This window comes from Platalea leucorodia (genome assembly GCF_965183815.1).
Source record: "Platalea leucorodia genome assembly, chromosome: 12".
In the NCBI taxonomy this organism is placed as follows: domain Eukaryota; kingdom Metazoa; phylum Chordata; class Aves; order Pelecaniformes; family Threskiornithidae; genus Platalea; species Platalea leucorodia.
In genome coordinates, this window is record NC_138834.1 from 17,254,845 (window position 1) to 17,268,781 (window position 13,937).

The following is a 13,937-nucleotide window of genomic DNA, read 5'->3' on the forward strand; positions in this document are numbered from 1 at the left end:
GGAATAATGAAAAACCCCAATCATGGAAGGGTATGCACACCAATAATGTTTTTTCTAGTCAGCTGTCCCTAGGGGAGATCCTGATGTTGGGAAAGAAACATTTGTGGAGGCCAGAAGTTTTATTACAAGGCAATCTGCCATTTTTATTATGCTTCACATTTCCAAATAAAAATAAGCAGCAGTTAAGATGAACAATTGAATTCATATTTTGAATAGCCTTATTTGAGTCGAAGTAAATATGGCAGTCAAAGCAATATCAGAGATAAAAACACTTACTTTGCTGTGCAAGTCTAGAGTTAAATTTTAATTTGTATAGTGTGCTCCACTGTGAGCCTTAGCTTTTTTCATGTTCTTGCTAATAGTATTGCTTTGCTACTAGAACTGCGCGAGCCTGTCATTAATAGAGGGAAACGTGCAGAAAATTAGACACTTTCTAAAGAAAAGAGAAGTCCCATGAGTTTGTGTATTTCAGAAAAAGTTTCTGGTGAAATTAATCCCTGTGGTACTTTACAAATTCACGCTATCCTGTAAGGCTCACAAACTCTTTTTGCCTTTAACTATGTATAGCAGGAAGCAGAATTAGGAACTCAGTATCAGATTGCCTTGAAGATCATTCACAGTTTGAAAGCCTGCAGCATGTGAACTCAAGCACAGATGTTGATTATACATCAGTGTAGAAAATTATATTGCATCCACTCCTACAACAGAGATTATTGGGAATGGTATCTCACACTGAATCTGGAAGTTAGAAAACTTGCATATGATATGTTTTAACATAGTCTCTCACTTTGTTTCCTTATCTTTGTGCACACTACATGCTTGTAAAAATTGGCGAAACGCCTATGAGAGACTGTAAATTAAACCGTAAATTGTTGTTGGAAATGCTTAAATGAATGCCTTAGAAGTTCCTTATGTTAGAATTGCATTTCCCACTTTTACCGTAAATGAGTCTGACAAAATATTCAAGGCATAAAATATTTACAGTCATCTCTACAGCTGTCAATCAGTATCTACACTTGCAGTGAACAATAACTGAAGAGTCTGTACTGATTGCACATCCCTGAAATATGAGGATATGTGATCACTTCTTAGTCATGGCAGAGAAATACACCCTAGGCAGGAGCCCTGCGTGTATCCAAGAGCTGGAGGACATGACTGAGCTTCTGCTGGCAGTATGCTGCACGTACAGCAAGGTACTGTACAGACATTTTTAGGAGAAACTGTGAAGTAACAGGTATTCTGTTACAGCCAGAAGTTCCAGTCTGGGATGGTTCTTCTGGGATAAACTGGGTCCAGGTAGCCCAAAGTCACACAAAGGAAAGTAGCAGCTAAATTGCTATGGGATTCTTAGCCCATGAGCTATCTGAGGGAACTCTGATCCTGGAAGAGGAGCTACAGACTTGAGATGATGACAGTGAATGGCAAGATAGCACAGAGTATCTAAAATGACTCTAGGTGCTTGTGTTTGATGGCGACTGGATTCCACCCATGAGTCCTTTAGCTGTTTTGCCACTGAAAGGCACTGTTCCTTGAGAATAGTTGTATACGAACTTTTCCCCCATACTTTATCATGAACAAGTCTGAGCTTAGAACCAAATGGCTGAACTTTTTAGCAGAAAATTAAATTTAAGTCAAACCAAGGAGGGCTGCTGACATGGAAAACTTCAATCTAAAAGGGCTGAAGTCTGCCAAACTAGATACAACAGAGGCACAACATGGACAACATGGCGTTATGCATGGGAAACTGGCAAGGTTTGATTTTCAGTTGAGACTAGAGAAACAAAGAATTTCTCTCCTATTCCACTAAATTTTTTCTTTAATCTGTTATGGATTGAACCCTAGCCAGAGACAGCAAGCCAAGAACTTCACTATTCCCATTTCAGGGTTGTAAAAACACTCAGAAATCATAGAGAGAGAGGAGATCACAGGTCTTCCCTTTCTCTGTGTTCAGCAGAGTGTTTATAAATTCTGCATGTAGTTTCAGTGTGTATTAGTTGCTCTGTTATGGAAGAGATTTACACATCAGCAAGTTAAGCCAAAATGCTCACAATTCACATGCGTCTATCCTGTTAATATCAGCCATCATCCCTTTTCTAAGCTGCCCAGAGTGGAGTGCTTGAGAAAGGTGCTGGTTTGGCCAAATGGGAACCTTGCAAGTGACAGATATGAAAGCCGACAGTCCATTGGGACCGACTTGCTAGTCAGGAAACAACGAATGTCTTTTTTTCCTTCCTTTTAAGAAAGCCTGACTCCCCCTAAGGGCGGGTCAAAGCCTGGTGCAGAAGGTGTAATCCTCTGTGACATGATTTGGGGTTGCTGGAACACGCGTCTTTTTAAAGTTTAGCTTATTGAATTCTTCTGTGATTTCCACGCTTGATTTCCCCTTTGTTTCTGGAAGGAACAGGTGGATAATTATCCCTGAAGTGAAAAGTACCCCCATAAAGATGAGGAAGCAGAAGTGCTTGAGTCTTTCCTGCAGGGAAGAGCAAAGTGAGAGAAAGCGAGATGAGCATATCTGTTCTTTTGTCACTTTCTTGGCACAGTTTTTGTATTTGGGTCCCAAAGTACTTTGAATTTGATAAGGAGTTCTTTGCATTTTGACCTTTGACAAATATTTCAATCTGAATAAGTATCTTGGGCAAATCAGGGCCCTTCAGCTGCAAAAGTGGACTTGGGAGAGCAGGTGCCAAGGCCACTCTAGACTGACATGGCATTGTCATCTCCTGCTGCTCTTCTTCCTCCTCCCATGGCCGACTCAAGCTTCGTGCCCCTGGGGAGCGTCCCAGGGAAAGTCACTCACCACAATGAAGGGGAAGGTTGTTCCGATCACAAAGACGCCCAGCCAGTTGATAACTGCGCCGATCACAAAGGCGGGTGGTCTGCAGGAGAGCTGGAAAATTTCAGACCTAATGGAAACTGTGGCACCAGCTGAAAGGAAAGAATAAGAATTATTGCTTGTTGATGTGTTTGATTGGAACATTTGGATTGAGCGTTACCATTACACAGTCAGCAAATAGATGCTACTATCATGGACTGGCATTCAAAAGAATTGAGTATGTCACTGTTTTTTAGAAAAGGTTTGTGGCATCTTACAAACTGTTAGACATCAGCTTATTAAAATGGTAAATTATTCAAATAAATTTACTGGGGAGATTGAAGAATTAAGTAGTTAACACTGGAGAAAGTCTGACGTCTCATGAAAGGAGCTGTGTAAGGATGGAATAGCAATTTTTATTACTAGCAAGAAGTCCCAGCGTGATACTGCTAGATCACCAATGCGTCGTCTTCCCGGATTCACTTCCTGGGCATTTCAGTTATGTTTTGAAGTCACAGGACTTCGACAGCTTTGAGTTAGGAAAATAATTCAGCCCTGCCATATGGGAAGGCAAATATTTTAAAAATGAATAGACTTTAAAAAAAAAAAATTAAAAGGAGCAGGTAGTATATGCTAGGAAAGGAATTACTCCAAAGTCAGTCTTCTGCACTGCTGTCTATGTGGGATAAGATGTAACATTATACAACACTGAATTTAAAAGAACTCTTGCTTTTCTTTTTCTTTCTTTTTTCTTATTATTAAAAAAAAAAACCTTTTACCCATCTGCTTTTGCTCTATTTTTGCTGTATTTTTCCAGTGAGTACTTTTTGCTCTCTTCCTTTCCTCTCATTAGCAAAACCCAAACCTGATGGCATTGAAGTTTCTGGCCAATGACTGGACCCACAATGTTTAAATGGCTACAAGACTAGGTTAAATGAATTTACTTATGCTACATGGTATGCAATATTATGCAGTATTTTCCTAGCCATATTAATAAGCTCACATGACTCGATTCCTTTATTTCTTTTGAATGAAGTACTCACCTGGCCCGACTCCAAAGACAACTACAAACAAGATAATCAGACAAAGGCTGCAGTATGGCATCCAGAAATACCAGTCCTGGGAAAAAAAACATAACAAACTTCTGGGTGAAATTTGATTATAACCATAGGTGAGAAATGCTGCTTGTTTTCCAACACTGTCACCTCAAGAAAAATATACAGTGTGGGGGAACTGGCAGAGAAATGTGTGTGCTTTTTCCTGTGGATGGAACAGTGAGGTTTTTGTTAGGTGAGCAGAGAAACAGGTTTGCTAGCAGCTGTCAAGCTTGGAAGCCTTCAATTAAAGGAAGTCAGAATAGTCCGTTTCCACCTTTCTTCTTGACCCCACAGTGCTTCCTCCAAACCTTAGAGGTACAGGAAGGCCAAATCATATCTTTCTTCACTTTTCTTAAGTGATAGGTTCAAAAACTGATACTGAAAAGGAACTTTCCTAGATCTTAGTCAAGAAGATATGAGACTCGATGCTTTAGGAAAAAAAGATTTCTCTCTCCTGTGTTTGAGATCCTTCATGAATGAGGCAAAACTGGAAGTCTGCTGCCACCTTGCTTCCAGGCTAATTTTACAGTAGTATCTATCTATAGCTCTTGGGTGAATACTGGTAACCCAGGAGACTTGCTTCTGAAGAAGCTGCAGCAATGACACAGTGTTATAGACGTGAACTGGTCTCCAGTCTGTGAACAGATAGATGCATTCCTGGTATCTTCTGCAGCGAAGTTAAATTTCAAATTAATTGATGCAGAGTCTGGTTTTTTATTGTTACTTGTTAAAAACTGCATGAATAGGAAGGGCCATTTTCCTAGGACTGGCCAGTGTTTGGTCCTTGCAGTCTGATGAAATCAGGAATCGGTGCTAGTCGCCCAGTGTTTTATGTGCTCCTTGCTGAGCTCATGGGATCATGTTGAAAGGAAGGCAGGAGTCCACGAGAGTACTTGCTGAGCGAGGGTTTAATCCTATGTATGGGCAAGCTTGATCTTTAGGATATTCCCCTCCCAGAGGGTAAGCTGTTAACACAGAAGTTATTTTGGCACTTCTAAGCCTCACTTTCCTTTCTCAGGAGCATGATCCTGCCTGTGAGCAGAGGTTAGAAATAGAACAGGTAATGGAAAGGTCTGCCATGAGAAGAGTTTCTTTACCTGTAGGGAGAGAGTCACGGTGATACCAGCTAGCAGTGAACCCATGATCCAATAGCCTCCTCTTACGAGCACTTTCCTGCCCAGCCGCTCAATGATGGAGCTCTGAAGGACAGAAATCACCCTGGTATCAGTGCCAGGAGAGAAATTGTGACCCGTTCCCATAGTAATGTGACTTACGCAGACTACAGTAGCTACGAGTTCAGAAAGCCCAACACAGAGGGTCATATAGGAGATGATTCTTTCATCAAAGCCAGCTGTCTGGAGGACTTCGAAAGTATAAAAATAAATCTGGAAAAAAGCCATAAAACAGTGAGAGAAGAAAATAATTGATTTCTTACCCATACCTGTGTGTCACTGCCCTGGATAGGAGCTGCTAACCAAGGAGCATGCAGCTCAGCTTTGGAGTGAGCTAGAATTCTGCACTCTTTTTGGTAGTTTTCACTTTATTGGCAGACAAAAATATTATAAAATATAATTAATTAAGTCATTTGGTAAAAGATAAAATGCTGGGATAAAAGGACCTCCAGCTGCTGCAAGGTAATTAGGTTTGCAGAGTCCTGATTTAGGTGCTTTCAGAAACAGCCAGGTATATCGTCTCTTCTGGAGCCCATCCAAAAACATATTTTCAAGAAAGAAGAAGAGCATGGGTTATGGAGTCATGAGGGGGTGAAACAAGCATCTTTTCTTTTCTTTTCTGTATCTATCTTTTCTGCATCTTTCAGCTCTGCTACTGTTTGGAGATATGCTGAGATGGTAAAGATTCCAGTTTAAGCTGTGTTAGACTCAGCTGTGTATTTCCTTTACAGATGTTGCTGCATCGTGATGTTAGAGGTAGAAGAATCATGCAGGCGATTGCAAAGCTGTGGCTTCAAAATGATCCCAGAAAAGTGGTGCTGTGAGGAAGAGGGGGAGAACTGCGGAAGCTGCCAGAACAGTGAGCATGCTCATTGCTTTGCTTTAAAGGTAGAGTGAGCATACTGCCATTCCAACATCTTAGGGTGATAAGAGCCAGGGGGCAAACAGCAGCAGTTGCAGGGAACAGTCACATTGCAGATTTTGCCACTATAGAGTGGGCTCATGTGTAAGAGTGGGGTTTGGGGCCTTGTAACAGCTTCCAAAAATGGCTGTTAAATAAGCCTAGCTACCGAGGAAGGTAACTCCAGCAAGGACCAAGAGCTGGGCAAAGGGATGTCACATGAAGACCCTGGCCAATCTTTGCAGACTGCTGCTGCTGCCCTGTAGGAGGGCTGGCAGACAGCAAGTTGTGGCCTGAGGAGCCTGAGAAAAATGGAGGGAACTCCTGGGAGCCATGATGTCTCCTTTAAGGTTGTCAATAAGTGTTTTGAGACTTTAAGGGGGAAATACACTCAACTGCATTGATGCCACATAGCTGAACTGTGGCAGTCAGAATAACTATCATGTACAGCTGCCAACGGAAAGCTCGTTCTGTCATTAGCTCCAGGACACTCAAGATCTTGGTGTTTTTCATTGTTGCCTTCTCTTTCATGATGTCATCAATCTCTGCTTGGTGATGGCCTTCACCCCAAAGCTGCCTTATGGCTGTGGAGGAGAAGGAGAGCGAGACCTGCCATGTTAATTTGTCTCTGTTGTTTGTTGCCTAAGGAGTTTGTTGAGTAGGTGATGCACGTGTCTGGCAGCACAGCATGCATGGGCTGTGGCTGCGGTGTGAGACAGAGATGTCCTCTAGGGTATTCCAGAGCCCTGGTCCCCGCCGGCACAGCGGGACCTGTTCTGACAGGGGGCCCTAGTGGGGTGCACAATGACTCCCTCCCTGCCCATGGGTCCTACTTTTCTCCCTTCCTCCTTCTCTCAGGGTATGAGCAGGGTGCACAGCCAACAACCAAAGCTAAGGGGTGCCCTGTGGAGCCCTGCAGTGCAAACAGCTATTTATCATTTATCATTTATCATCAGAGTGACAGCCCAAGTGGTGTCAGCTGAATGCAAAAGGTTTTGTAATACAGAACTGTAGAGAGAAGTAGTTTCATGTTCTATGTGGGGACTACAACAAAAATATACTTAGTAGGTGTTCACAGAGTCATCCTGGAAATGACCAGGGAGAGACTTTGCCCTGTTTATTTTTTTCCATATGAGGAGAGCAAACATCACAAAACAGCTGAAAGTCAAGAGAGGAACAGGAACCTGGAGCCCTCAGTTACCTTTTTTGCAGCCTTCCTGGTCTCCTTTATGCATGAGGAGATATGGTGGGGACTCAGGGAAGAAGGGCAGAGTGACCAGCTGGACCAGTGCTGGAAGTCCACAGGAGGCCATCAGCATGGGCCACAGGGACTGGCTGCCCAGCAGCTCCCTGGCAGGGATAAAATGTATGTGTAGAATAAAAGTTCATTGCGGTGGTTTTGAGGAAGGAAAGGGATGGATGGAAAAGCAGAGGAAGAAGCAAAATGTAGAGGGGATCCAGAAACTGATTGGGTGGGAAATCAATTGTATTATACCTTTGTCCTGAAATTTGCCCTACGGCTTTTCCCAGTGACCAAAAGAAAGAGGAAGTAGAGTTTGCAAATCCACGTAGCTTCCTAGGGGAAATTTCTCCAACGTATTGATGATGTAGAGGAACACAAAGACCTTGAGGTGAGGAGAGAATTATGGGAGAGAAGAAAGAAGACATTCATAACCATTGGAAATATAATTGCATGTAAATAATTACACATTACAGAATACAGCTCCCTTATGCGCCGAATTGTTTCTTATACCTCAACTCACGTATGAGATTTTTCAGTATGAGATTTTTTAGCCCTTTCTACAAAAGCGTTTGGTCCTCTTTTCATGGTGCAGTTTCCTGATCTTAAGAAATGTACAGTTTTCCCTTTGGGGTGTATGTGGAGCCTCATCATAGTATCTCTTGTGAGCCTTAGCATATTTTAAAGGACACAGAGTATGCAAGTGCTGAATAACTAAACATCCTGTAGTAATATTTAATATGCTTGTAGCTAACCCACATAATCTCAACCTTTTCTGACATAATGCTATAGCAGATCTGTATGGTAGATCCACAGCAAATTAAAATATACAGTGCTATATTCAATGTTGATTTGAACATGATTTAGAGGGAGACACAAGTATTTCTTTTCCACTGTCTAGCAATAATTTTGATGATTTCAGGCAGAGTTGATGTTTCCAGCAGTATGTGAAGTACTTAATAACTCAGATGATATGCTGAAAACTAGTCTGGGAGCAAGAGCTTTTTCCTGATATGATGGTCACAGCCCCTTTTATCTGTTTTGAAAGCAACATGTTCTTCTCCTGGCTTTATGTGATGGCAAAGCAATGCAGATATGCAATCTCTTTAAGAAAAATTAGGTCTTTGGATGAGGCATGGTACAGGTTCTAGACCATAGCAGGGCCCCTGTGGGTGAGTAGTTCTCAAAATACAACTGTAGTTCTCCAGTACAATTGTATGTCAGAGAGGCAATGTGTATAATCTGGTTATTTGAAATAAGTTAAAATAGGCATCCCTGTGAATACTCAAACTGAATGGAAAAGCAACTTTTTGTGTAGGAGACAAATACAAGGCATACTGATACCAGCACAGGATGTTTTTGCTGCCTGTGGTCTACCTGCCAGGAGTGATTTTGCTTGATTATGCCCAGCTCTTTGTAGTAACCCCAAGGACTTACTGCTTTGAAGCAGGTTGAATACCCTTGTAGAACATCCCTGAAATATGTTCAGAGTCAAAATTAAATGGCCATGGCCTTGAACAGCCTGGTTCCTTGGAGCCTTATGAGAATACTAGCATTAAACCATATACCATATAATTTCCAGTACTGTTAACGAAATTAAGATAATATTATACATATTTTTCCATCAGAAAAAAACCTTGTTTCGTATTGTATCAAAACATTCCTGACAGCTCTGAGTATTTATGCACTTGGCAAAACTGAATTTTATTTGGTATCAGTGAAATTAGTAGTAATTATGCTCTTTATTGCTGGGTGTTATAGAAGATCTTTTGACAATGGATCACTGACTTTTTAATATTTTATTTTCTTAGTAGAGGGCTATTATTTACTTTGAATAAAGATGTAAAATTTTGGGAGAGCCTGCTGACCTGTGGGAGAAATCACTTACCTGCACTTACTCCACACATGAAGCGTCCAATTAGAATCATCTCAAAGGACTGGGCTATTTTACTGCAGCCCATGATGGATGCTGCTGCTATCATGAGCAGATTGTTGCACAGGAGACATTTCTTTCTGTAAGTGCAAGGAAGTAAAAAGGATTTTTGTAAATCAGAAGGGAAATGGCACTTTTAAACTCCTGGCACGTAGGATGTCTTGGGTGAAACTGTCTTGCTAGTTTTGTGAAATTATACATATATGGTCCAGGACAAAATAAGCCCTTCCACACTGGTGGCATTGGATAATCTGGACTCACAGTGTGCCTTGGCACACGGCTAGACCTGGGAGTTTGGGACCGCTTCTGGGTTTTGTAGCAGACAAAGTCTTAAAGCTTTTCTGCACTTGAAAATCCATCATGAAACACGTTGATGTAGCACTTAGGAGCATCTCAATGCTGCTATATTTTGAGTAGAACCTCCAAGAAACCCATTCTGTCTTCAGCCAGGGGGCTGCCTTTCCTCCTTGCCGAGACTAACCCAGCCTGAGTAACTGCGCCTGGTGTGACAGGCTGGCGGCACGGTTGATTAGCCTGTGCCGCAGGACAAGGGCAAGAAGCAGCAAAATCTGTTGACACCACCGCTAAGCTGGCTGTATTGCAGCCGTGACTAAGCCTAACAGTCTGTCTCACATTTAAAACCTCAACCGTCATTTCCTTAAGGTAAGATTCAGTTGACAAATTGTCTTTAAGCATACATACTTGCCATACTTGACAGTCAGGTATCTACTTCCTGAGGAACCCAAGAGACCTCCTATACCAAAGATGGACACGGTGATAGACCATAGGAACAAGAGGTTATCATGATGGATGGGGTAGCCGTATCGTTCCAGCCAAGTTTCATTAATGAAAGCCTTAACATGCTGAGACAGAAAAAAGAATTTTCATTAACAATAACTGTGACTCCAGTGCATGTATTTTATTATATTTAGGACATAATTTTGTTGCTTCAGCTAAAGTCACTGTTTCATAAAGACTCTAAAAGCGTGCATTAGCTAATATACATAGTGTAATAGAGTATGGTGTCTTCATTTTGCCGTTAAAAGGAATTAATTCTTTGGTTTTTTGTCCTCGAAATCTGCGGAACTGAGGCATGGACTTGTAGTGGAGATGAGTGTGAAATGAGACCACTGAAGTAGGCACATGTGCTGTAGGTTTATAGGGGAGACAGATGCCACCCCAGTCAGCGTGCATCTTCTGAGGAACGGTTCTATAAACAACAACTTGCAGGTCTCTCTCTTTTCTTCTATTTTCAACACTTTGACATGTTCTGCTTTACATGATAGCATAGTAACGGGAAAGAATTGTGAGAGGAGAACAGTGTGATTAAACCCTCGCTGACTGCCAGAGAGGAGCACCCTCCAGCAGGAACGCAGACTCAGTGCCACCGTTAACCAGTGTGCCGTGTGCGTCTTTGCCTACCTGAGACATGTAGGTGATTGTAGAAACTTGAAAGCCAATTTGGAACGTTCCACCGATCCCCAGGACAGTGATAATTTGAAAGAGCCCCCGATACTGTACCTGCAGAGGTAGAACAAAATCTTTGTAAGCTTGTCGCCACATCAGGCTATTCTTGGAATGTGTCTTTTGCTCTCCAGAAACATCTCATTTGTTCAAGGGATTTGCAGATAGGCATGTTCCCTCTGCTTGCCCTGGTGTGACCTGTACATCCTCCTGTGATTTCCCTACACCCAACTCAAGGAAAGGCAGCCTTTAGCTGTGGAAACCATTACATTTCCCTCCCCTTCTCCACAATTAGTCAACAGAGTAGCAAGCTGAAGGTCATTCCACACTCCAGGGCTAAAACAAGTGGTTTTGGGGAGGGGGGTCTTACTTTCCTCTCTGCTGTCTGGGCAGTGGCCAGGCTACCTGCAGCTCAGACCTGTGCCCACAGTAGTGACCATGCCCTCTGTGCCCAGACCTTTCCTATCTTATCCGAGAGAGCAGCTGCTGTGCTAGCTACCCTTCCGGCCCTTGAATAGCGGGCAGTGATCCCTCAACTCAAGTTTTGTGGCAAAGCTTCCTGAAATCACTCACAGAAGCTAAAAATTTAAAAAAGAAGTCTGAAATTGGAAAAAAACCCCAGACTGGTGTTGCTTGTAGCATGTTTTTCCACTCAGATTCCTGTCAGTGTGGCAGCCCTTGGAAATCCATGTTTGTTTTTTTACCTAGACGGAGAGGAGGGAACAGCAAGGCAAGGTTTTGGGACAGGAGTTCCCTTCTGCAATGGTTCTGCTCAAGATGTGCTGTAGGAGGAAAGTGTCATTTCTAGCTCTTATTACCATCATCAGTTCTGAACTCCTGCCCCACCTGCCTGCCTCAAGCAGCATGGGCATCTTACTCAGGAGTGTTGAGAACAGGCATCCCACTTTGATGTTTTTTCTGATTTTTTTTTCTGGTTGATTACAGCTCTGAAAATACACAACAAGCACTGCACTTAGGTTTACTCTACAGCAGCCTTTGCAGCAGGACATAGTGAATATGCCATGAATGAATGAAAAATTGACAGCCTTTCAGAGGTGCCCTGCCATATTCCTCTTTCTTGGGGGAGAGGTTAAGTGTGCCCAGCAGGAGCTGAGAGCTCTTTCTCAAAGAGGCTTTGTCCTAATTGGAGGTGCCTCACTGATGTGTGAGGGTTCAAGACGCAGCCATAGCCCGGATATAAATGCTGCAGGCTCCCACAAACATCCCTGCCAAGATGCCACAGCTGCCAATATCCAGTCCTGTTCCCTGCCTTTCAAAACCTCTGCCTGCCATCTCTTCCACTAAATAATCAGTGATATATTTAACAAAACTCTTTTTTAAGCAGGTAAGCAAAGCAAATTATGTTTGAAGGTAAACAAATATTTCCCAGTAAATGAAAACATTTAAGAAACATTAACATAGTGATAAAAATATGACAAAGATGGATGGCAGAGCATATGAACTTCAAATATCTGTAATAATACCTCAAAGTCATGGGCAGAACCACTTCCGAGATGCTTTTAGTGAATAGGAGCCTTGTTGTTTTTATTGAGATACTGATTTTCTTTTCTTTGAAACACCCGTAGCATACAAAAATGTTACAGATGTAAATACCCCACCAAGTACTTACCAGGTCTGATAGGAAGCCGGTCATCTCTGGCTAGGGGCTGGTTGTCCAGTGTGGGATGTGTCTCTGTCATCACAGGCTTCTCTGTCTCTGTCTCCTGCCTGCTGGTATGGCAGTGGGCATTTGGCTTCAGGGACCAGAGTTAAATTTTTACTATTTCATCTTCACTCACTTATATTTACTTTGACTGGCCAAAGTTAACACTGCCAGATTAAATATTTCAGGAAATAATTGCATCTAGTCCAGTCCGCAGGGGGAAAGTTTCAAAGCAGAGGAAGTTTGGAGCTGGGGGCTAGCGAGGGCTTTGGAAAGGGAAAGGAGAACAGTGCAGGCAAAACAATCTAAACAGTTTTCCAGGTATGGTAAAATACTTTACTTCTGCGATACAGACTGAGGAGTACCTCTGCCATAATCTACACAAAGCAAAAAGCAGCTGGTACGAGGTTTAGGTATTATTATGTATTATTAGGTAAAGTATGTGGTGTTGTGTTTCAGATTCATTGGTATAGTAAATATCACGTATTAGTTGAAAAATAGGCAAATTTCAAAGCCTAATTCTGCTGTTCTGGCTTTATGTATCAGTTAGTTAGACTGTACTGAGGAAGGGTATTTCTTGTCTGGTGTTTATGGGAATGTTTGTTGGCCAGGGGTGGTGAAAAGGCAGTAAGAGATATTGTTCCCTGGCAGAGGCTTTGGGAATAGAGCATTTGGTCCTGAAGGCTCCACTTGAAACATCCAGTAACTGTAAGACCCACTTAGTTATGAGGTAATCAAAGAAGGTAAAAATCCCCTAATGAGTTAGGATGGGACAGCTGGGATCTTAATCCCTCAGGTTTCAGCTTTGACACAGAACAACGCCAAAATCAGCGTTGCAGCCATTGCAAAGCCACCTTTGGTCCCCAGAGGCTCCTCTCTTGTGGGGTGAAACCCGAACTGTAGCTCTACACGTCTTCTGCTAGAGACAGCACTTGGAAGAAAGAGGTTTGCCGGGGGCTTCCAGGTGTCGTTGGTGCCCTGTGCTGTTCCTTCTTTCAAAGTCTTCTGCTGGCCCTCACTCATGCCAGCAGACCTTCCCCACGCCCAGGGCTTGGGGTGGGGGCAGATGGGGCAGTGGGGTTGCACTGAAGCCCTCGGTGAATGCCTAAGCTCACCCTCGGGACTTGTACTTTCAGTTCATAAAACACAGAATGCAATTATTTACAGAGGGGTTTACTGCAAATGCTGTGAGTCTAAAGAAATGAGAAAAAATACAGGTTAATAATAAAACCTTGGTTACTTGTGTAATTCCAGCTATTGCCTATATAACTGCGTAGCAAATGCTGTTTCTTCTGGCTTGCAATAGTATTTAGAATGACTTGGCATTTTTCTAAGTACTTTCTCTTGAACACCAAAAATTGTAACATTTTGATTGTACAAAAATGCAAGTTGCGTAGCTATTGACTATTTATTGTTTCAAAATGTTAATGTTTCCTTTTTATTACATGATTTTTCTCAAATTGTATCAAAGTGTCGCGGGAGTTATGTGATAAGGATTCCTGCACTCCTTGAAAATAATTACTGAGGATCTCAAAGAGCAGCAAATTCCACCAGCTCACAGTGCAATTTCTCTCACATTTTTGGGGATTTCTGGTGATTCTGAGCTGCACGTGACTGTATAGCATGGTACTGTTTCACCTTATCAGCAACTT

The 13,937-nt window shown here is 42.4% G+C and overlaps 1 protein-coding gene across 1 annotated transcript; it reads right to left on the reverse strand.

Annotated features, from left to right (window-relative positions):
• Window positions 1-2,266: 2,266 nt before the first annotated feature.
• LOC309596580 (solute carrier family 2, facilitated glucose transporter member 11-like) lies at window positions 2,267-12,276 on the reverse strand (the record flags this gene model as incomplete). Its single annotated transcript, XM_082324956.1, has 12 exons — window positions 2,267-2,473; window positions 2,801-2,928; window positions 3,859-3,934; window positions 5,010-5,111; window positions 5,187-5,297; window positions 6,382-6,569; window positions 7,187-7,335; window positions 7,481-7,610; window positions 9,114-9,238; window positions 9,861-10,021; window positions 10,581-10,679; window positions 12,253-12,276. 12 exons carry the CDS (start codon window positions 12,274-12,276, stop codon window positions 2,267-2,269), a joined length of 1,500 nt encoding a protein of 499 aa, XP_082181082.1.
• Window positions 12,277-13,937: the final 1,661 nt, after the last annotated feature.